The sequence below is a fragment of the Podarcis erhardii genome, assembly GCF_964252035.2.
Source record: "Podarcis erhardii genome assembly, chromosome: 10".
Taxonomy (NCBI): Eukaryota; Metazoa; Chordata; class Lepidosauria; order Squamata; family Lacertidae; genus Podarcis; species Podarcis erhardii.
In genome coordinates, this window is record NC_138500.1 from 66,487,423 (window position 1) to 66,509,995 (window position 22,573).

The window sequence follows — 22,573 nt, forward strand, 5'->3', positions numbered from 1 at the left end:
GTTGCCTTACTGTGAGGTATGCAGCTGATAGACAGAACAATGCAGAGAAGTATGATCTAAAGAGTGTCTTGTGTAGACAGACATCCAAGTCTGAACACTGAACCAATTATTCTTGCCATTAGAAACCAACACAGGCTGATTTCCAAGTAACTGGGAACAGAACTGTTCAATTTAGTTTTGAATAGCCAGTAATTTTCTGCTTAAAAAATCTGGAAAGTCATTATTTTAAAAACTACCAGGAGGAATTTTACATACAGCATTTTCTAGCTTGCTTCCCACCCCCCACCCCCTTAAAAGCTTTCTCCTTTTTTTTTTTTTTTGCCAAAGGGACGCCTCTGTGCATTTAAAAATGCATTTGTGTGCACACTTGCTAAGGCTCAAGCAAGGGGGAGTGCTCAAAATCATTGGCAAAGTGCACCATCTCTGAAGGGAATCTCTGGAAACAAAATGAAATAACGAAGAAGAAAAGTGCTAGATTCTTTTAACTGCGCAGTTCATTTAGCGATCAGCAGTGATGCATCACTTACTGGCGAAGAAATATCCATGCTCAGGGGAAATGGTGGCACATATTGAGCAAGACATGAGAGAGACAAGGTAACATGCCTGAATCATCAGTGGAGCATGAATTCGGCCCATTTTTTTGAATAGCTGGAGCCACTCCAAACATACCACCACCTCATTTATTTCTGTACGTGCTGCGGACATAGGCTGGTTGCAGTAGAGAGTTGGCAAGCCCAATTGTATGCCTGCTGCGTTGTGCTGGTTATTCATGCTGCTATTCTGCCACACTGATGCTGTTACTGCATTACTTTATGATGAGGCTTTCATCACGGTCAAATCAAGTGCAGAAATGTAGAAGATAAACTACGTGTCCGGACAAACAACACTTGCCTTTCGGTATTCTTATTTGAGATTTCAGCTTGAGCCAATTCAAGTTTAACAAATCTCTCAAGGATTATACAAGAGTTTCATAGGCCTTAGAGAGAATAATAGGTACAGGAATGGGGCATTAATGTTAAGACAGACTTTATAGAAATCGTTTCCTAGCCAAAAAGCAGCTACATAAAGTTGTGTTTCTAGGCCTTATGGGAAAACTGGTTTTTCTAATTTTTTGCAGCGGCTTTTCATCTATTTTACACAGCAAGAACGCAAGTGAGTTTTTGAAATAATTCCTGGAAATCTGGAATGCTTACTAATTTTTATTATTGCAACTAAAAGTAGATCCTGGAAGAAACAGGGCCATGAGATTAATGGTAGAACATAGGCATTGATATCCTGTGAGCTCCAGTGAAGAGGCTTCAAACAAACACCGCAGGAACCTGTGGAGAGCTAGATTCAAAACACATGGTAAATAAGTGCTATCATAGGCAAGTAAAATTATACTTAATAATACTACTATGGTTTGTTCCTTCTGTTCTACATATTTATATATTGCCTAAATGAGAAAATGGTTGCTAAGTGATTTACAACTATAAAATCAATAATTAAAATACACAATAAACCAGTTGAATCACAGCATTAAAAACATCCACACTTAAAATATATAATAAAACAAGACAGTTAAAAACTATTGAAACAAATAAATTAGGAAGTTGGAGTTCAGGGGGATGCATGCCTAAACAGGTGTGTCTTTAAGAGTTGGTGGAATGCCAATACTGATGGAACCTCTTTTATTTCACCAGGAAGAGCATCACACATTTTGGGTGCCACCAATGAAAACTTAGGGCTAAGTTATTTACTGCATGGTCAAATATATGAACTTGGCTAAAAGGCTACCAACGACAAGAAGAGAAGCTAACACAACGCTTAGGAGAATGACAGTTGTTTTTTAAAAAAGGGGGGGATCCTAAGGGGAATTTTTGGATTGCTTCTTTCTTTGGGCAGGGTGGGGAATAAGGAAATGACCTGGGAAAGAGAATTATTAGCCAGCTGTGTTAACTCCATCTTGCCCATTTTGTTGACCAGCTCATTTGTGAACACAAAGTATTCTCTCCTCACAGAAGAGGCTGTCTACTGTACCCCAGCATGTGTCTCTTTTCTGGTTTTAAACATAAAGGTGAAGGACCCCTGACAGCTAAGTCCAGTCGTGGACGACTCTGGGGTTGCGGTGCTCATCTCGCTTTACTGGCCAAGGGAGCCGGCGTTTGTCCGCAGTTTTTCTGGGTCATGTGGCCAGCATGACTAAGCCGCTTCTGGCGAAACCAGAGCAGCGCACAGAAATGCCGTTTACCTTCCTGCCAGAGCGGTACCTATTTATCTACTTGCTTTCGAACTGCTAGGTTGGCAGGAGCTGGGACCGAGCAACGGGAGCTCACCCCGTCGCAGGGATTCAAACGACCGACCTTCTGATCGGCAAGCCCAAGGCTCAGTGGTTTACACCACAGCGCCACCTGTGTCCCTGTTTTTATCTCCTTCAAATACAATGGATACTCCTTGTTGTTTCTCTGCATTGGGTGTAACAGAATCAGTTAAGAGTTCCCAACACAGACAAAATTCCTGCCTTCAGAGAGAACTCCCTACTGCATCACTATACAAATCATGCTCTTGCCACTTTCAGGAGTCATGAGAAGCTCCCAAACCTCAGATTATCTGTGGGATTGAGTGTAGGTATGTTGTAGGTATGTTGTATGTATGTAGGTATGTTGTATGAAATGTATGTTTGTATGTTTGTATGTGTATTAATGGTGAATTATTTTAACAATAAAAAAATTATAATAATAAAAAAAAGAGAAGCTCCCAAACCTGAGACTTATGGAGAAATGCAGGAAGAAGAAGAGTTTGGATTTGATATCCCGCTTTATCACTACCCGAAGGAGTCTCAAAGTGGCTAACATTCTCCTTTCCCTTCCTCCCCCACAACAAACACTCTGTGAGGTGAGAGACTTCAGAGAAGTGTGACTAGCCCAAGGTCACCCAGCAGCTGCATGTGGAGGAGCAGGGAAGTGAACCCGGTTCCCCAGATTACGAGTCTACCGCTCTTAACCACTACACCACACTGGCTCTCCAGGAGGCAAGTGCCCCTCTACGTCCATGCTTTTCAAGCAGTGGCACAAATATCAGCAGCTGTAAAGTGATGCTCTAAACTCAGGTAGCTCATAGGGCTATGTTAGATGTGATTTGTACTGGTGCAATTGCAATTCTCAGTTGATATATGGCTTAAAAACAACAGCTGAATAGCAGTTGTAGGGGAAGGAGGATGAAGGAGACTGTGATGGATGAGGAAGAGTGTTAACCCTATTGTGCCCTTACTGAAAAAAAAAAAGGACTAAATCCCTCTCTCCTAAAAAAAGGTTCCCTATGAGCTTCCTGAGAATGGAAGCTTGCCTTCCATGGCTAGCAATCACTGACTCCCTCCCCATGCACTCTATTCTTACATAGACCTTACATATTCTACAGGTAAACCTGGGGAGGGGGCCTCCAAATTATTATTATTGTTTTTTATTAAATGTGTTTGTTGCCTTATCTTGCCCAAGACAACCCAAAGCGACTTACAACAAAACATCAAACAACCAAAAAGTCCCACATAGATACATTAAAACGAGTGGGGGGTGGATATACATTAAGAACATCCCATCCATTTCTAAAAGGCTATAGAATAGTTAAAGCCAAAGGCATGGGGGTAGAGGAAAGTTTTTGACTGGCACGTAGGAATTATATATTTTTATGTTTAGCTATTCAAAGTTTGTAGAGGGTGGCCAACAGATTCCCACACTCCAAATTCTCACTCTGCCATATGAGTTCAGGATTTCTCCCAGAGAGAGCAACATTTTAACTCTCAGAAGACCCTAATCTGATTCACCCGAAAACTCAAAACTTGTAGATTTCACAGCATGTGGTGGCCCCTATTGTGTGAATGAGCGGATGCCGCAGAGATAATATGTGCTAACCCTTTCCTACACCACCTCTCCCCGCAAGCCACCCTACACACACCTTAACTTTAAACTTAACGTTTGCAGAGATCAAACATGTTGAAACAAGAGCCCATTGCTCAGGGCCATGCCCAAACTTCATATATTTGTCACAAAATGCCAAGAACTCTGTTACATGGCAACTTGCCTTATGTGGTTACTGAACAATAAGTGCACACAAAAGTGGTTTTCACAGATTATTGGACAGTTAGAGCACAAACAGAAGCTGACCTTTACTGCTTGAAAGGATGAGCCAGTTAAATGTGATCAAATGCCCTGAAATGGCTGAACTTTAATTTAACCTAGCTCCAGCCTTAGATGTCCGTGTAAAAAACAAGGAACCAGCAAAGCCATTTCCTCCTCCTCCTCCTCCTCCTCCTCCTCTTCTTGTTTTTATATTAGGTCACAACTGAGAGCTGTGAAACCTTGCTGTGATATGCTGGATTCCACACTTGTGCAAACTGGGGGGGGGGGCAAACACCCCCCCAAACCACAACTTCCTCTAAAGGTAAACTCAGGTGGTGAGAGCTGACAGAAATGGGGGTAAAATTTTGCTCGGTATGCTTGGAGGAACTCCAAGGTTGGCAGAAATTTTTTTAATAAATAACAGAATCTGGGGAGTGGGGAATCCCCCTGTCCCCCTGCCAAAAGGCCAATGAGATCTGTGCATGCTCAGATGCCACAAAATGTTAAATTTCGGTTTGAAAAGAAAATTTTGTTTGTTTCTATTAGTTATATTTTCATACTGCCCTTCAACTGATAATTACAGGGCGACTGACAATATAAAAACACAAAAACACAGGACATGTAAGAAGCAAATTTTGGATTTGCTGTACATAGCTTTAGCTTTCATGAAGGTATAAGCCTTGTTTTTGTAGAACCTTTAGTTTCGCTATGTGTAGTCATATCTTAAAGGGTAAGGGTAAAGGGACCCCTGACTTTTAAGTCCAGTCGTGGACGACTCTGGGGTTGCAGCGCTCATCTCACTTTACTGGCCGAGGGAGCCAGCATTTGCCCGCAGACAGCTTCTGGGTCATGTGGCCAGCATGACTAGGCTGCTTCTGGCGAACCAGAGCAGTGCACAAAACGCCGTTTACCTTCCCGCCGGAGTGGTACCTATTTATCGACTTGCACTTTGACGTGCTTTCGAACTGCTAGGTTGGCAGGAGCAGGGACTGAGCAACGGGAGCTCACCCCATCGCAGGGATTCAAACCACCGACCTACAGATGGGCAAGCCCTAGGGCCAGGGGTCAGCAACTTTTTTCAGTCATGGGCTGGTCCACCGTCCCTCAGACCATGTGGTGGGCCGGAGTATATTTTGAAAAAAAATATGAACGAATTCCTATGTCCCACAAATAACCCAGAGATGCATTTTAAATAAAAGGACACATTCTACTCATGTAAAAACAAAGTGATTCCCAGACCGTCCGTGGGCCGGATTGAGAAGGCGATTGGGCTTAGGTTGCCTACCCCTGCCCTAGGCTCTGTGGTTTAGACCACAGCACCACCCGTGTCCCAGTCATATCTTAGCTTCTGTTATTGTTCTGGTAGTACAGCGTGCAGAAATCAACTCTCAGGTGAATGGTAACAAGTATACTAATACAAGTCTAGATCCCTTCCCTTCCGCCTGACATGATATCAGAAAGTGACTCCCTCCTTTTTCTTTATACCTCCTTTTTACCTCCTCGATACAATCAGCTGCACACCCATTTCTTTATGGCACCCTTTCTGGGTGCAATAAACTCCTCCTTCCACCCTTAATTTCCTAACTTCCTGCCTGCCTTATCTGTGAATCATTCATTTTATTTGTGACGACCGCAGGGATTCAACTGCACTTTTCTCCTGAAGGAGCAGACTGCAATTTATTCATTTTTATTTTTGTCCTAGAGGAGGTGTTGCAGCTGTGAAACAAATGAGAGAAGAGGGAAGGTAAGACAGAGCTAGAGTGGCAGCTTTGAGAAAAATCTGCAGCGACGACTCGGCCGCATTTCCACAGCCAAAGCAGAGACTGAAAGAAGCCTTGATCAATTTCAGGGAAGACTGCATAGCAGATGAGACATAATGCGAGCATCCAAAGACTAAGGTATAATCTGACCTACTTACTGCAAATGCAGAACAACAATGCATTAGGACCCTACAATACCTATCTGCATGTATTTTTGAAAGAGAGAAAAAATACAGCACTAAACCATGTTCAGCCAGAACTATAGAAATGCAAAGACTGATATAAGCTAAAAACTAAAGCTGTTTGTCTATAGATTTAGCATTAGAATCATAGAATCATAGAGTTGGAAGAGACTACAAGGGCGATCGAGTCCAACTCCCTGCCAAGCAGGAAACACCATCAGAGCACTCCTGACATATGGTTGTCAAGCCTCTGCTTAAAGACCTCCAAAGAAGGAGACTCCACCACACTCCTTGGCAGCAAATTCCACTGTCAAACAGCTCTTACTGTCAGGAAGTTCTTCCTAATGTTTAGGTGGAATCTTCTTTCTTGTAGTTTGGAACTATTGCTCCATGTCCGCTTCTCTGGAGCAGCAGAAAACAACCTTTCTCCCTCCTCTATGTGACATCCTTTTATATATTTGAACATGGCTATCATATCACCCCTTAACCTCCTCTTCTCCAGGCTAAACATGCCCAGCTCCCTTAGCCGTTCCTCATAAGGCATCGTTTCCAGGCCTTTGACCATTTTGGTTGCCCTCCTCTGGACACGTTCCAGTTTGTCAGTGTCCTTCTTGAACTGTCGTGCCCAGAACTGGACACAGTACTCCAGGCGACGTCTGACCAGAGCAGAATACAGAATACAGAATTGCATTGAGATAGCAGAAGCACATTCATGCTAAATGTATTGGTAACTGGAACCTACATGTAACTGACATCACATGCTTAACTACTTTGCAGTTACTGGATGTGCTCAGTGCGCCAGCTATGTACTTGCAGGTGATGCAGCTGTTCCATTCAATCCATGACTGGCTTCGTAATCAATCCATATCAAACAGTCTTCACTCCATCCACCAGATTGACAGATTCTGGACAGATCTCGTCACAGAACAAAGGTTGATGAGAACATTAAAAACAGAGGCCATCTGACACAGTGGAAGAGGCTGATGGAAGACTGCGCAACAATAGTCTGCTAGGTGCACAGTATGCCAATACGTTCCAGCATCCCCATTACATGCCACCTCTGGTGTCTTTTCAGCACTGTCCTTTTTCAACAAGGGGGCACATTTTTATCCCAGCCTATATCTGTTTTAGGGACGTGGGTGGCGCTGTGGGTTAAACCACAGAGCCTAGGACTTGCCGATCAGAAGGTCAGCGGTTCGAATCCCCACGACGGAGTGAGCTCCCGTTGCTCGGTCCCTTCTCCTGCCAACCTAGCAGTTCGAAAGCACATCAAAGTGCAAGTAGATAAATAGGTACCGCTCCGGCGGGAAGGTAAACGGCGTTTCCGTGCGCTGCTCTGGTTCGCCAGAAGCGACTTAGTCATGCTGGCCACATGACCCGGAAACTGTATGCCGGCTCCCTCGGCCAATAAAGCAAGATGAGCACCGCAACCCCGGAGTCGGTCACGACTGGACCTAACGGTCAGGGGTCCCTTTACCTTTATATCTGTCTTGGATTTGAAATGGCTTTTATTTAAGAAGCCCCTTTTCTGTTTTTTTTTCTTCCAAAAAAATGAAATGGTTTTTACCGTATTTACTCGAGTCTAATGCACATCTCATTTTTTGCCAAATTATGTTGCGAACATTAAGGTGTGCATTAGATTCAATGGAGCATTACATTTGAGTAAATACGGTACCTCCAGGTGCAAATGGGCAGTGCAGGGCCAGGTGAGCCCTCCTAGCCAGCCGTCATTGGGCTGGGGGCACGCTGCCCATTCCGCTCCTCTGGCCGGGCAGCAGCACCACTGCACTGCTCAGCTCATGTGCCTCGCCACCTCGCGCACAGCTGCCGCCCGGCCAGACTAGTCGGAGCTGAGGGCTGCGCAACTGGTGAATCCGGGCGAGAGGAGGCCAGGAGGCTGCTGGGCTGCATTTGGGGTGGACACCTGAGCCTGGGCAGCCCAAGCATGCCAGCCACGTGGCCAGTCCTCAGTGTGCCCAGGCGGCAAAAGAGCCTGTGGGTCAGAGGGGTGGCAGGACGGGGACTGTAAAAAAGGAGGCAGCCCCTCCCGTAAGACAAGATAGTTTGAGGTGGTCAGTAGGGCTAGGGGATCTCTAATGTGCACCCTTTTTTGCCAAATTACATTGCAAAAATTAGGATGCACATTAGATTCGATGGCGCATTCGACTCGAGTAAATACGGTAGTTGTTTTTATTTTTGAGGTTTCTTCTGTGAAAGCACTTCAAGATACTGAATTAAATAAGTTAAATAAATAGCAGCCACACGACAATGACTTCACTTACTGAAATTTATCACATATGCAGCAAACAGCATGCTGGCATGGGAACTTCTAAAAAGAAACATGATAACATGAACCTGAATGAATGCTTTGATAACCGCAACACGTTCAACATCGCTGATAGCAGCCTCAGAAGGCTGATAAGCAGTTTCCATGCTGCTTTTGGATATGGTTTTATTTCTTGCAGAAGATGCAGGTGTTATGCAGAAAAGCAGACATCAAATTGGCACCAGTGGAAGGTTCCCTCTCTAACCGAGTCATAACTGAGGTCTGTGTTGGGTGTTTAGGGAAGCACATGAGACATACTCCTGCATTTCATTTTAACTTCTTGTCCAGCTCTTGTCACAATATGCAACAGCAGTGACTTTTACTTTTAAGTAAGGAAGAGATCTTTATTTGGGCTAACAGTGGTACCGGCTCAACAGCAAGCACAAGGCCCAGAAGTCATGCTTTCAAGGCACATGAGCAAGGCAAGAGGTTCATAACTGTGGTAAAAATTCACCTCTGCACCACCTTGTTCGTTACCCAGGTGGAGGAACAACCACCTTTTGAAAAACCAAAGAAGTCCAGCATCCAGATTTAGGGGCCTAATGTTTATTATAGCTATTGCAATAGGACAAAGTTCACCTAACTCTCCGTGCCAGTTGAGAAGGTCAATGGAAGATACAGTGAGGTCCCAGAAGTTGAGGTGCCCCTCCTGCCAAGGTGGGCTCACACCCAGGACCCTAACTCTGTCATCCTACTGTGGAAGCATACACCCACTCTCTCATGGAAAGTGCATCTGATCCCACCTACAAATGTGGCATCTGGTCCTCAGCAACAAGGCTATTTCCTACCCACCTGAATCCAGTTCTGACACCTCTTCTTCCTCTGGCTGGTCCAAGTCCTTCCTCCCTCCCTGACCAGGCTATGCACTCTGCAGGAGGGATGATGGAGAGAACTGGCAGATCCGTTTCCTCCTCTCTGACATTTAGAGTCACAAGGGGAGGATCGCCATCCCTGAGCTTTCCACTCTGTCATCTGTTCCTCCTCCTCTTGTGCCTGGGGCTGCCAAATTTGGTTCCTGGTGGAGCCAAACAGGCAATGACACCTGTGTAGTTTGGCCTATAGACACCCAGAAGAGTTTGCTATTGCTGCGGAGAATGACCATATACTGTTACGGCTACAACATGGGGTCATGGCCATGGGGGAAGTGATAACACAGATTTTATACAATTATCACACGCACACACATAAACCTTGATGTAAAAAGCAAGTTTCCATTTTGTAGCTGAAATACTGCAATAATTCAGCGTGGGGGGAAATATATCCCACTGTACAATAATATGTAATTCCTTGCTGAATTCATGCTTTTTAATCACTGCAATTGCTCCCAATTTATTAAATGAACTACTTTAAATTCATGAAGTTGGCCAAATTAAATATTTTCAGGTCACTGGGGCCATTCTCTAAATTAGACCCATGTTTATAGTAGTACTAATTTCCCCTCAGTATGCTGGCACAAATGACTATTACCACAGCAAATAGGGAGGTACAGTAAATACCTTCCTATTTTAGTTTTACAGACTCCTTCTGAAATTTGCACATTTTAGAACATCTTGGCTTTCTCTGTAATAGGATGGTTGTTTTATTAGTTGCTGTGAGGCTCAATTTGTTTTTATGCTCTGGCTTCTATAAACACATTAAATGATCAGACTTTCTTCTCTTTTTACATTTGTAAAGAAAATCTATATGGAATACTGATCAAAATTGCAATTTACATATGAATTTACACACACACACTACCCAATTCCCATGCATATGGAGCAAGAAGAAGGCATAAGATGAGGTGAGGAACTGAGGTGCTAATGGACTCCAATTTCCATCAGCAAAGCCAACAGTCACAGATTATGAGAGTCATGCAACTTCTGGAAAGGGCATAGGCTCCCTATCCCTGCTCTAAGATGAGCGTAACCTAACATATTTCAGTGAAGGCTATGCAATGTCCTTTGTAAGTAGCATGTACCAGTGCTCAACTATGAATGTAAACATGTTCAGAATACAGTCTATCCCAATGCAAGCAAAGCATACAGATTTAATAAGGAATGATCCAATTATTTTATTGGAGGAAGACTGGGAGAAATTCAAGATGTATTTACAAAAACATTGTAATTTGGTTGAATGTTAAGAAGGATGCTAGATTATAAAAAACTGGTCACCACTAAACTAGATTTAAATTTGATGATAAGTGAGATTAAAGAAAATATAAAACTTTTTGGAAAAAGCGCTAGATTATATGTGTGAGTGGACATGAGATTGTAAACAAGTTGATAATTTGTTTGGAAAAAAATTTTTTAACGATGTAAATGGGAGCGGGAGACGTGAGGGAGCCCAAAGAAGTGATGAAATTGTTGTGAAAGAAGTAAGATTGTTTATTATGTTTTATATTTAAAAACCTTAATAAATATTTATTTAAAAAATATATATATTTTATTGGAGGATAGGCAAGCGGCGCAGGGAATACCAACAGGACAAATGAGGAAAGCAGGACCTTAAAAGAAATACGGTACCGAGAAAATAGTTTTAGGAAGAAGCTATATTCCTTTTGAAAAAGCTTAGATATAACAACATACGAATGTGGAAAAAATCACATCGTTTCTGGGGTAACGTTGTGCATTCATAAATGTTTGAAGTGTTTTACACACAGTGAAGGATCAACTGCCTCAACTAAATTTGGCTGGGAGCTGTGGAGATACTTTGTAAAAGCATATGGCCAGGAAGGTTGCAGTAGGATGTGGGAGATCAGAGCTGAAAACCTCAGCCAGACATAAAGCTCACTCGGTGATCTCGGGCCAGTCAGTACCTCTTAGCTTTACCTTGGGAATGTGACCAAATTAGGAATGGGAAATGGCCCTGTAACGAAATTAGCAAATATCATGATAGAAATGGAGGCAGGAGAGAGTTCAAAGGCACAGGAGGAAGGAGAAGTGAGTACAATGTTATTCCAAAGGTCCCCAAACACTCTTGAGCAGATTTGGGGGGGGGGCGGGGGAGGATGCACAAATGACTGAGGAAGGGGGAAGTAGTGAAAACCGTTTCTCATGCTTTCTGCTAACAGCATCCTCTGCCAGCTCACAGACTTCTATCAGTGGATATATACCAATATCAGGAAAAATCCAGTTCTCAAAATGACTAATAAATATTCCACCTTTGTTGAACAATTCAGAACTTACATGTTTCAAAATACGCTGAACATAATAGTTCAATGTAATGTTTTATTTCGCTTCCCTGAGCTTTGTAGCATCGTGTTTAGACAAGTTTTATCATCTTCATTTGTCTGAAGTAGCATCAATGTCTTCAAATGAAATAATGTTTTCTAATCATCATACATTTTAAACAGACACAGAGTCGAGATTTCAATGAGTGTGCGCTTGCATTTTTTGAAGCAACACTGCTTACTGGATACCTCTGAACTGCTGTGTTTCATTTCAATTTTTACCATCAACCAAGAGCAACCTTCTGGTTCATGTCTCAAACCCAAGTGTCATGGGGCTCTACAGAGGCACTTAGTTCCCACCCCAGAAGTCCAAACTCAATCTTTACCATCAACCAAGAGCAACCTTCTGGTTCATGACTCAAACCCAAGTGTCATGGGGCTCTACAGAGGCACTTAGTTCCCATCCCCAAAGTCCAAACTCATTACATTCAGTCAACAGCACAGAACTCTTAAGATACAACAGGATTTTGTAGCCAGAAATTGGTCATTTTGGTCGAGTTTACAGTGGTACCTCTGGTTAAGTATTTAATTCGTTCCGGAGGTCCGTACTTAACCTGAAACTGTTCTTAACCTGAAGCACCACTTTAGCTAAAGGGGCCTCCTGCTGCTGTCACGCCGCCGGAGCACAATTTCTGTTCTCATCCTGAAGCAAAGTTCTTAACCTGAGGCACTATTTCTGGGTTAGCGGAGTCTGTAACCTGAAACATATGTAACCCGAGGTACCACTGTATTTAACCGCTTCCTAGCTTGAGTTTTTGCAGACAGGATTTTCTAGGCATTCATATGACATTCTTGAACTTCAAGACTTCTGTTTAAAGTATTGATTTCAAAAGGTGGAGATGCCACTGAAACAGGTATTCAGGCTGTTGGGCAGATGAGCAGCCTTTCAGCAAGAGGAGGCAGAAACCCTTGCTCTGTATCTACTGAATGGAAGAGGCACACGGTTATCACACAGCATGGGAAAAGCGAGAAGGAGGCTATCACCATTCTTCCCCCCTTGAAAAAGCCTGTACAAATAGGGATTTCAAGAATGCTCCTTATTTGTCCTTAACTGTTGCTGTTAAAACGTAATCTGACCCACAAGTTATCCAACAAGAGGTAGTAATTTGCCTGAAAACTACGAATCACATATTTGTATTTAACAGGGCAACTGATCAAGACTGGTAACAGTTGGAACTGTCAAGTTATTAGGACTCTGATCTGCTAGGATCCATATCCTGACAGGGTTTATTACTACAAAACTGTTTAGCATTCCACAACACAGCAGAACCAATCAACATGGAATTGTGCATGTGCTTTCTAGTGACAGATTCAAAATACAAGTGCATGGGATTTTCTTTCCCTGAGAGAAGAGTTATCAGTGTTCAATTGAGCAAAATGTTTAACAGCTGAGCACTAAATGGCCTGAATGCTGCCATCTCTTGGAAACATCCTAATGAAAGTAACTGAGAAATTGGGTTTGTTTTGTTTTGTTTTAAAATCAGCTCTAGAGCTAAGACCAAAACAAACCATATTCTTTGTCTCCTCACACTTTCTTCCAAGGCTTTGATTTGGTATTCACTTTTTATTGTCAGTGCCTAGACTTTTTATCCTGCATCAGTTCTTTCAAATACCACAAGGAAATCCTTGGGCAAATACAATCACATAAGGGACATTAGCTCATATTAAACACGCTGCCTCAATTAAAAAAAAAAAATCATTAATGGAGACAAAACCCTTTGGTTAGTATGCACTTCATTATGCGTTTCGCTATTTCAAGAATTCAAAAAGCATTCCTGGGGCAGATACTAAGAGCTGACCAATGACATTACAAGGTTAATAGCCCCGACCTAATCATATTAGAAATATTCAAGTTTCAAAGAGAGTCTATTGGAATCTGCATTTTATTAAACTGCTGAACAGTGCAGAAAGATGGCATTACACACTAAACTTATGCTTTATGGGATTAAAATGTTAGGATCAGAGACTCCGTAGAACAGAGTAGGCTCGAAAATGAAATGTTGCATAAGCTAGTGTTAGTGGAATGATCCTCAAAGCCCTTAGGTGCAGATTAGCCTATACGACTTTGTCCTTTTCAATCCTTTGTTTTCTTTCAGGCCACCTTTTGACCCTGAAACTGCTATAATTGCAGCTCTTCAGAGACAAAGTGAAGTGATATGTTGCTGATATGCTTCTTAGGTTGCTATGTTACAGTGATTATCTAATTAGGTACCTGCCTGAAGTGAATAATAATGGCAGCATTTAAACAAATCGATAAAATACATCCAATCAGTTCTTGGCAAGCCTTTATACCAGTTTTTATATATACTGGCTTAGAGAATAACCATTCATCTTTATGCTTGGGCAGCTCCGTATAGGACTTGTATACCGTAAATGCTGACATATAAGACAATCTTTTAAGTGAGCCCATTTAATTGGTCTGGAAAGCAAGTTCCACTCTCTGAAAGTGTTGATAAAATAGAAGCTAATATAATAAAACATTAATGCTGTTTTTGCATCTTCTCTGAAAGCAAACATAGAGGTACAAAAGGAGAAGAAAGAAGGCAATTCTGCTAGTGCAACAGTAAAAACATTTTCTAGATGTTGCAGGTTAAACTTACTTCAAATAAAGTGATTGTAAGGTTAACGCATGAGCAAAGTTTGCCTAGAACCTTCTGCCGAGTTTTTAAACAAATTCAGTTGTATATCCTAGTAAACATTGATTCAGAGTTTCACAATGACTTACAAAATAAAATGAATAGGATCAACAGAAATATGTAACGTCACATACGTGTAATATATCAAAAGCAGAAAATAAAAAGCTGTTTGAATGCACAACAAATCACAAGCCAGATTGTCATTTCCTAGAGGTCGGAGAGCATAAAAGTTGGTAAAAGGCACATTCTTGAAAAAAGACACCATAAGTGAACTACATTCCCGATTCTTCTAGGACCGCAACCACATCCAGATCAGGAAAAAACTAGGATATCTCCTTATCACTATCATTTCTTTCTTGAGGTAGATTGATAAGAACACCTCTCTCTCTCTCTCTCTCTCTCTCTCTCTCACACACACACACACACACACACACCCCTTTACAGTATGAAATCTGAGGTCAGCAGAGATAGTGAAGCTCAGTTTCACCAAAATACAATGACAGTACATAACACACGTACATACAACCTGGGTAGCTAAAATCTAAGCAGTTGTTTCATATCTAATGCCAGTTCAACTGATGCCATGCCATCTTCTAAAGTGATCATGCCAGTAAATTTGCAAAGGACTTGCTATATTAGAGCAATTTGCAAAGGACTTGCTATATTAGAGCCTAAACTAAAGTTTGGCATCATAGTAGGCTGTAAGAAAAGTGGTTCTGCTAATTGTAGCCACTGTCCTGGGGTCAGAATGTCTTAGGCAATCCCATCCCATGATCTCATCTTAGCTGGAGATTGTCATGGGAATGGCATGTTATAGCTATACTGGGTTAAATAGACTGAATGTTTAAACCAGAATATTCCGCTCCTTCACTACTGAACATTTGTGTCAATTCTATTTAAGTTTCCGAAAAGATAGATTTAATGTAGATAAATGTAGAACATTTCTAAGTGCAGTACAACCTGTCTCATGATTTGTGTGCAAGATGTAAAATTCATTAATTTACATTGTCTATGCTTAATTGATCACAGTGCTAAATGATGACTCCCTTCATATTCACCCCCATGACTTTGACATTGACTTATTGTTCATTTCTTTAGCTAAAGCTGGGACATTTGAGATTTTCACAGGACTGAAGAAAAATAGATGCAAACGCTTGACAGTGCCAGGAGATAAAATAATTGTGCATGAAATTTAACTTATTCAACATTAAAATACAATGAGAACAAACGACTCGACATATTAATTCTATGTAGAACGGTATAATGGCTGAAATTGAAGGAAGTGTGGTTTCTGAACCACACTAACATATGCCTAGACTTACCTTTATTAATGTGATATACGGCTCTTTCTGGCCTCAGCTTAAGTTATAATAGCAGCTTTATGTTGGCCACTGCTTCACTAAGTGGTAAGTTCACAAGAGTGTATTTTATTGCAGCCAAAAACTCGGGACATTTTGATTGATCAGCTTAGATCTAAAGATGAACCCCCTAAAGTTCAGGTGTCTATGTCCCAGAAATAATTTTCAAAAGAGGAGGGGGGGAGAAATTAAAGTGACTATATGACCGGCTGGCTGAAACATAGCATGTGTCAGAAGTTCCATGCGAACAGGAGCTACTCCAAATTACCTCTGTATGTACAATGCATGCAGGCAAGATTTATGACAGTGAAGGTAACCCAACAGCCCTTGCTCACATATGTGAGAGAGGGCACATTCCTCTTATCTATCTGCAAAACTCCAGTGGGCCAGATGGGCCAGCTTTGTATCAGATGGCAAAGTGGCCATTGCTTTTTCTTTCCGTTGCCTTTTCACCTGGAATAAGCCAAGTCGGTACTCCGACAATAAAACAAGCCTGCCAGCAACACAGTCACACAAACCATATAAAATGCATACTCCCTCGATTACTGTCCCTCATCGCAGTGGTGAATGTCTCTTTGCTGGAGGAAATAGTCCCAGCTGCCTTGAAAGAGGCAGTGGTTCTTAAGAAGCCCTCCCTGGAACCTGAGCTACCATCAAATTGCCAATATCCCATTCCTGGGTAAGGTGTTTGAGAGGGTGGTGACGGCACAGCTGCAAGTGTACTAGGATGGAGCCAATTACGTGGTTCCATTACAATCTGGTTTCAGTACTGCATTTCAGCTGTGCAATTCTCTCTCCTTGGAAACACAGATGGCCACATTGCCTACTAAGAACTCATCTCTTCCCCAAGCTTTTGTAGGAGCTGGCTGAGTCTGCTCTGAATAGTACACTATGTATTATTCTAGTGCTACTAGTTTTCCATCTGAATTGTTTCCGTGTTGGGTTTTTTTGTTCCTGCTGTAAACCACGTTTGCGGTGAAAAGCAACCTATAAATTCAATAAATAAAATAGTTTCATCTGAAACAGTTTCAAGGAAGACGTTTGCTTATTTCTGTTCCTGAAAACAAAGGCTACTTCACTTACTTGAAAGTCTCTTTCCTCTAAGATCTCCTTCTTCCATCTGACAAGGAAGGCAGCACACACATATAAATGGAAGTGAGAAAATCCCTCTGGTTCAGACTGAGAAAGAGAGAAAGAGAATTTATGTATAACCAGACAATAACTGCAGTTTATTCATTGTGATATTCTGTCATTTTTCTAGTTACTCCAAAGTTAATTAGCTCCAGGAGGTAAAGTTGTCCCTGATTTTTATGATTGAATTATTAAATCAAACTCCAAAATCAGATCCCAAATAATTTTATCTTTATTGCAGGTGGGGAATTGCTCACCAGGAACCAACACTATTTCAGAGTACTCTATCCAATTCTATAAAAGGCATGCTATATCAATTAAGCTTTGCAGTAAGCATCAAGTAAAGATTTCTGGTGTCAGTCTTTGTGTTGAAAACTGCTTTAATTGTGCCAGTGAACCATCTTTTGTTGAGAGGAATAGATGGTGGGGTTTTAATCCTGTTTATTCTCCTTGACTTCTTGATTGTCTTTGTCACCATTTAGCATAGTAACATTATACACTGCCTGCCAAAACTGAGAATATGAGCATCACACTGTGATGTTTCCATTCCTACCTGTCAGAAAGGAAGAAAGTGCTCGCCCCTTGAGACCCAGCTTGTGGGATACCACAGATATAAATCTTTTTCCCCAAACTATTTAACATCAACATGAAGCTGAGATCATTAGAGCTTCTGAAGTTGAATGTCCTCAATACAATACCGTTATATCATGAGAAATCCAGGTAATTACAAGCCTGTTGGCCTAGATTTTTTTCCAGGTAAATTGGTGGAAACTATTATTACAGGTAACACGTTATTAGGTAAAGGTAAAGGGACCCCTTGCCATTAGGTCCAGTCGTGGCCGACTCTGGGGTTGCGGCACTCATCTCACTTTACTGGCCGAGAGAACCGGCGTACAGCTTCCGGGTCATGTGGCCAGCATGACTAAGCCGCTTCTAGCGAACCAAAGCTGTGCACAGAAACGCCGTTTACCTTCCTACTGGAGCGGGACCTATTTATCTACTTGCACTCTGACGTGCTTTTGAACTGCTAGGTTGGCAGGAGCAGGGACTGAGCAACGGGAGCTCACCCCGTCACGGGGTGCATGCACACGAAAGCTCATACCTAGAACTAACTTAGTTGGTCTTTAAGGTGCTACTGGAAGGATTTTTTTTTCTTTTATTTTGTTGAGAAACATGGAATACCCTGACATCACATTCACGCGTGAGGTCTGAACTGATGGTGACTAAGCAAGAAAATATGGAGGTCATGGTGGATAGTTCAATTAAAACTGCTCTGAAAAGGGTGAATTGCAATTGGGGACTATTCTTAGTATGCCACTGAATCCCAGTTGCTGGAGAATAATAGCAGAAGAGTGCTATTACTCTTCAAGCCCCATTTGTGGACTTCACTGTGAACATTGTGGACTTCTGACCCAAGTGAGTTCTAATGTTCTCAAATGGAGTTTGGGGAGGGGGGAATATAAGCAGTTTTCAGTCTAGGTCCAAGACGAACTAAACAAAGCCATGAGCACAAAGTTCATCAGAACCTTCAAATAATCTTTACCAAAAGTGAACACTGCTGTTATATAAGCTACATCCAACGGCTTTCAAAATAATTGTAAAACATGCCATTTGCGCTTGATATTTTCCTTTTCCACATTGCGTTCCAATACTGTTTTCCTAGCCTCTTTTAAATCAAATCAAATGGGCTTAAGTATTCAATTCATTAAAGGAAAAATGCATATTCCCTTTAGATTTAAGAATTCATCATGGTTCAGAGATAAAACTAGGCTACAAAGTATTTCAAACGGATAGTCTTGGACAGTTTTGGAAATTGAGCAAAACACCTAATGCATAATTGCCTTTCCCAACACCTGCTACCTATTATAACTTTCCATTTGCAGCCCTTGAAGTTATGACCGGTTTCATCTTTAAATGTATAAAACGGCGGGCCAATAGCTAAAAGCAATTTTTTTAAAAAAATAAAAAATATCAAATATAAACAATGACCTTGATTTAAATATTTTAGCAAAAGATCTTAAGACAGATGTACAGCCTTCCAGAAGACTTATTCTGAACATATTAGGCATGACTCGGAGCGCATCACCACAGAGGCATCTGTCATCATCAATAAAAATCATTTAGAAGGTTAGCATCACAAATATTACACTGCCTTGCAAAAAGTTTATCGCTTCTGTGGATGAAATCGAAGCCATTATTTCAGTCTTGGCCCACAAAAATCTCATTAATTAATCAGGGGATGGATGTAGACCGGTGGGAAAGTTAAAGAAGTAAAGCAGAACATGTTCTTGGTAACAATGCACCCCAACAGTTGAAAAAGAAATTGCTTTTATCTATAGAATACTGCTTAATTGGTGGTGGTGTTTTTGTTGTTTAGTCGTTTAGTCGTGTCTGACTCTCCGTGACCCCATGGACCAGAGCACGCCAGGCACTCCTGTCTTCCACTGCCTCCCGCAGTTTGGTCAAACTCATGCAGGTAGCTTCGAGAACACTGTCCAACCATCTCATCCTCTGTCGTCCCCTTCTCCTTGTGCCCTCCATCTTTCCCAACATCAGGGTCTTTTCCAGGGAGTCTTCTCTTCTCATGAGGTGGCCAAAGTATTGGAGCCTCAGCTTCAGGATCTGTCCTTCCAATGAGCACTCAGGGCTGATATCCTTCAGAATGGATAGATTTGATCTTCTTGCAGTCCATGGGACTCTCAAGAGTCTCCTCCAGCACCATAATTCAAAAGCATCAATTCTTCGGTGATCAGCCTTCTTTATGGTCCAGCTCTCACTTCCATACATCACTACTGGGAAAACCATAGCTATAACTATACGGACCTTTGCCAGCAAGGTGATGTCTCTGCTTTTTAAGATGCTGTTTAGCTTAGTCATTGCTTTTCTCCCAAGAAGCAGGCGTCTTTTAATTTCGTGACTGCTGTCACCATCTGCAGTGATCATGGAGCCCAAGAAAGTAAAATCTCTCACTGCCTCCATTTCTTCCCCTTCTATTTGCCAGGAGGTGATGGGCCCAGTGGCCATGATCTTAGTTTTTTTGATGTTGAGCTTCAGAACATACTTTGCGCTCTCCTCTGCAAGTGTATTTCAACACGGAAATTGTGGGCTGCACATTGCTATGCCATGCCATGCCATGCCATGCGGGGAGGATAGCAAAGTTAAAATTTGACGGTCCAGCCCTTGTGCTGCCTTCCCAAAGCTGGAAGCTAAGTACTGAGCTTTGGGAAGGAGGTGAGGCTCTAGCAGGGTCCTAAGTGGGAAAGTGCTAACTAGGCTTTGAGAGAGAGGCAGGAAGACTCTAGGACCATATCAGAGCCTCCTTCCCAAAGACCAGTGCCTTGCTTTCACAGCCTTGGGAAAGCAGTGCAAGGGCTTGGAGGGGTGTCAAATGTTGCCGAGGGCCGCCAAAAAGGCAACGAGGGCCACACGCTGGACCACCCTGGTTTAAAGGGTTAATTCTTAGCTTTGGAGGGGGGTACAAACTTAACACCATTTTTATATCATTTCTAATAACTTTTAAAGTTGTAACATTTTAGGCCTGCAATATGAATCTTGAAGGTATCAAATATTAACAGTATTCTTTCAAGTGGTTTTGTTTTTTAAAAAAAGTACCACACCATAGAAGTTAAATATTTAAAACAATACGAACTCTGAATAACTTTTTGTCATCAAAAATTCTTACCCTCTGAAAGGTAGAAAACTTTCAGGGGAAATAATTTTATGCGTCTAGTCTAGGTAGAGGAAATTAAAACGGTTAATTTCAGGCTGAAATAAATCTAACAGCAACTGTCTCTGATAGCCCTTCAACAAAGCTCATTCACCAATCAAGATTGTTTCACCTGGAAAAGAACATTTCTAGACTCACAAAAGGTCTGATGTTCCTGGAATGAAGTCCAAAGGCATCTTCTACTTTGGAATATAGCAATATAGTCATACCCCAGGTTGAATATGCTTCAGGTCAAGCATTTTCAAGTTACGCTCCGCGGCGACCCAGAAGTAACGGAACACGTTACTTCCGGGTTTCGTCGCTTGTGCATGCGCGGAAGCAGCAAAACGCAACCCGCACACACGCAGACGTGCAGTCGCGTGTTACGTTCTACTCAGAATGCGAACAGAGCTCCAGAACGGATCCCGTTTGCATCCAGAGGTACCACTGTATCCTAAACTTGAGATTGTCGGATAATACGGTTGGCTAAGAATGCAAGCATCCACAATTCTATTCTTTTCTGCCCCCCCCCCCTTTAGAATAAACATAGGTTGACAACTTGACATTTCATTTAGCGTTAGGGGAGAAATGACAAGTTTATATAATATTTCCTCCCTTCTTAAAACACATTAAATTGTTATTTGCAGATTCCTCTCCAACAAACATCCTGCAATTTATAAACCATTTAAGAATATCAGAAAGACACATCTGCAGTAACTGATCATCCCTCCAGGGAAAAATATAGGTATTCCCAATTGTTAAACCTGCTACCGGCGGTAATGGCATTCATCAGTGATTTTCTTGTGAGCTTTTACAATGGCCTTGCTACTTGACTGAAACCAGCTGTAAAGCTTCTTTATTCTGTTATCACATCCACACAAGGGAATGAATGCCAAGGATTCAATAGCCCTGCTAAGGAAAGAGAGTCACACAGTTGGAATAGCAATAAGTGGACTCAATTGAAGGCATCCTTTCACACTCCCTCGCTTTTGCAGAATGAATGCATAAATGACAAAAAATTAAAAAATTAAAATTCTCAGGTGCAGATGCTGAGGAAGATATACAAAATATAAATAAAATATAAATCAGAGCATGTCACTGTTTAAAGAGAAGGGTCTGGAGAGGATATAAACTGATGTAGCATCAAAACAGAGATAAAACTGGCAGGCTTTATTTTGCAATTGAGAAAGTACAGAGGAAAAATCCTAGAACCCATTCTATTAACAATAAGATGCTCTGAATTTCAACCAGAGACCATGCTTCCTAAAGTATCGAACACTTTTTATGCTTTTTTAGGAGATGGGAGCCTTCATGGTTTCTACGTTGAAGATAACTGAGATAAGCAAACTGGGGTAGTATTGTAGGTGTCTGAAATCTCATTTACTTCCAGCGCTTATAGCTATGCAATCCCTCAATCAGTTTATTATGGCCATAGAAGGCAGTTTAAAAATGCAAATTTATAAAAGCAAGATACAATAATTATTTAAAAAAACAAGCCGGAATAAGAGCAGGGAGACAAGAGTCGCTGACCAGCAGGTTAAAAAAACTAGAATTCTAACTGTTTCTAAAGCAATCCAGTTGAAGATCGGGGAGGAAGAGTCATGTGTCTGAAACACAAGATTACATAAAATGTAGCATGATTCTGTGCATCTCCTATTACCCATAGAAAAAACATGATAAATCAAGGACAGCAAGCCTTATAGAGGCAACATTACTATTACATTTATAGCTTATACATTACATTTATTACATTTATACACACAAAAACGACTAGTTCTGCTGGGTTAAAATGTTTAAGAACTGGTCCTAATTAGAAACAGCTAAAACTGATGTGGACAAGATTGATCTTGCACATTTAAGACAAGCCATGAACGTCCTTGCTTACCCAACAGCCACAGTTCATCCATATATCTGACCAGAAACCAAACATCAATGACAAGAGGGAGAGCTAGGGAGGTGATCTGGAAGAACTGGGCAGGCTGCCAAGGAAACCACTTGCCAGACTGAGCGACTTTCATTCATGCCTTTGGAATAGTGGAATGTTCTCAGTTTGAAAGATTTAGATTTCATACAAAGCAGAAGCTTGATTCCTGATCATTAAACATTACTCCACTGCTGCAGCTTCTGAATAGACTCTGTACTGGAGTCTTCTTACTACAGTTCCCATCAGCC

General features: G+C 41.6%; 1 protein-coding gene and 1 long non-coding RNA gene across 2 annotated transcripts in view; one reads left to right on the forward strand and one right to left on the reverse strand.

Moving 5' to 3' along the window:
* LOC309350908 overlaps positions 1-22,573 on the forward strand; it is a 1,133,389-nt gene that overhangs the window by 1,015,938 nt on the left and 94,878 nt on the right. The window lies entirely within an intron of this gene.
* Positions 1-22,573, reverse strand: part of TBC1D22A (TBC1 domain family member 22A) — a 118,138-nt gene that overhangs the window by 15,405 nt on the left and 80,160 nt on the right. The window contains exon 12 of the mRNA XM_081877979.1: positions 16,648-16,743. Within this exon, the coding sequence (XP_081734105.1) occupies positions 16,648-16,743 (96 nt within the window). The remainder of the gene's footprint in view (positions 1-16,647; positions 16,744-22,573) is intronic.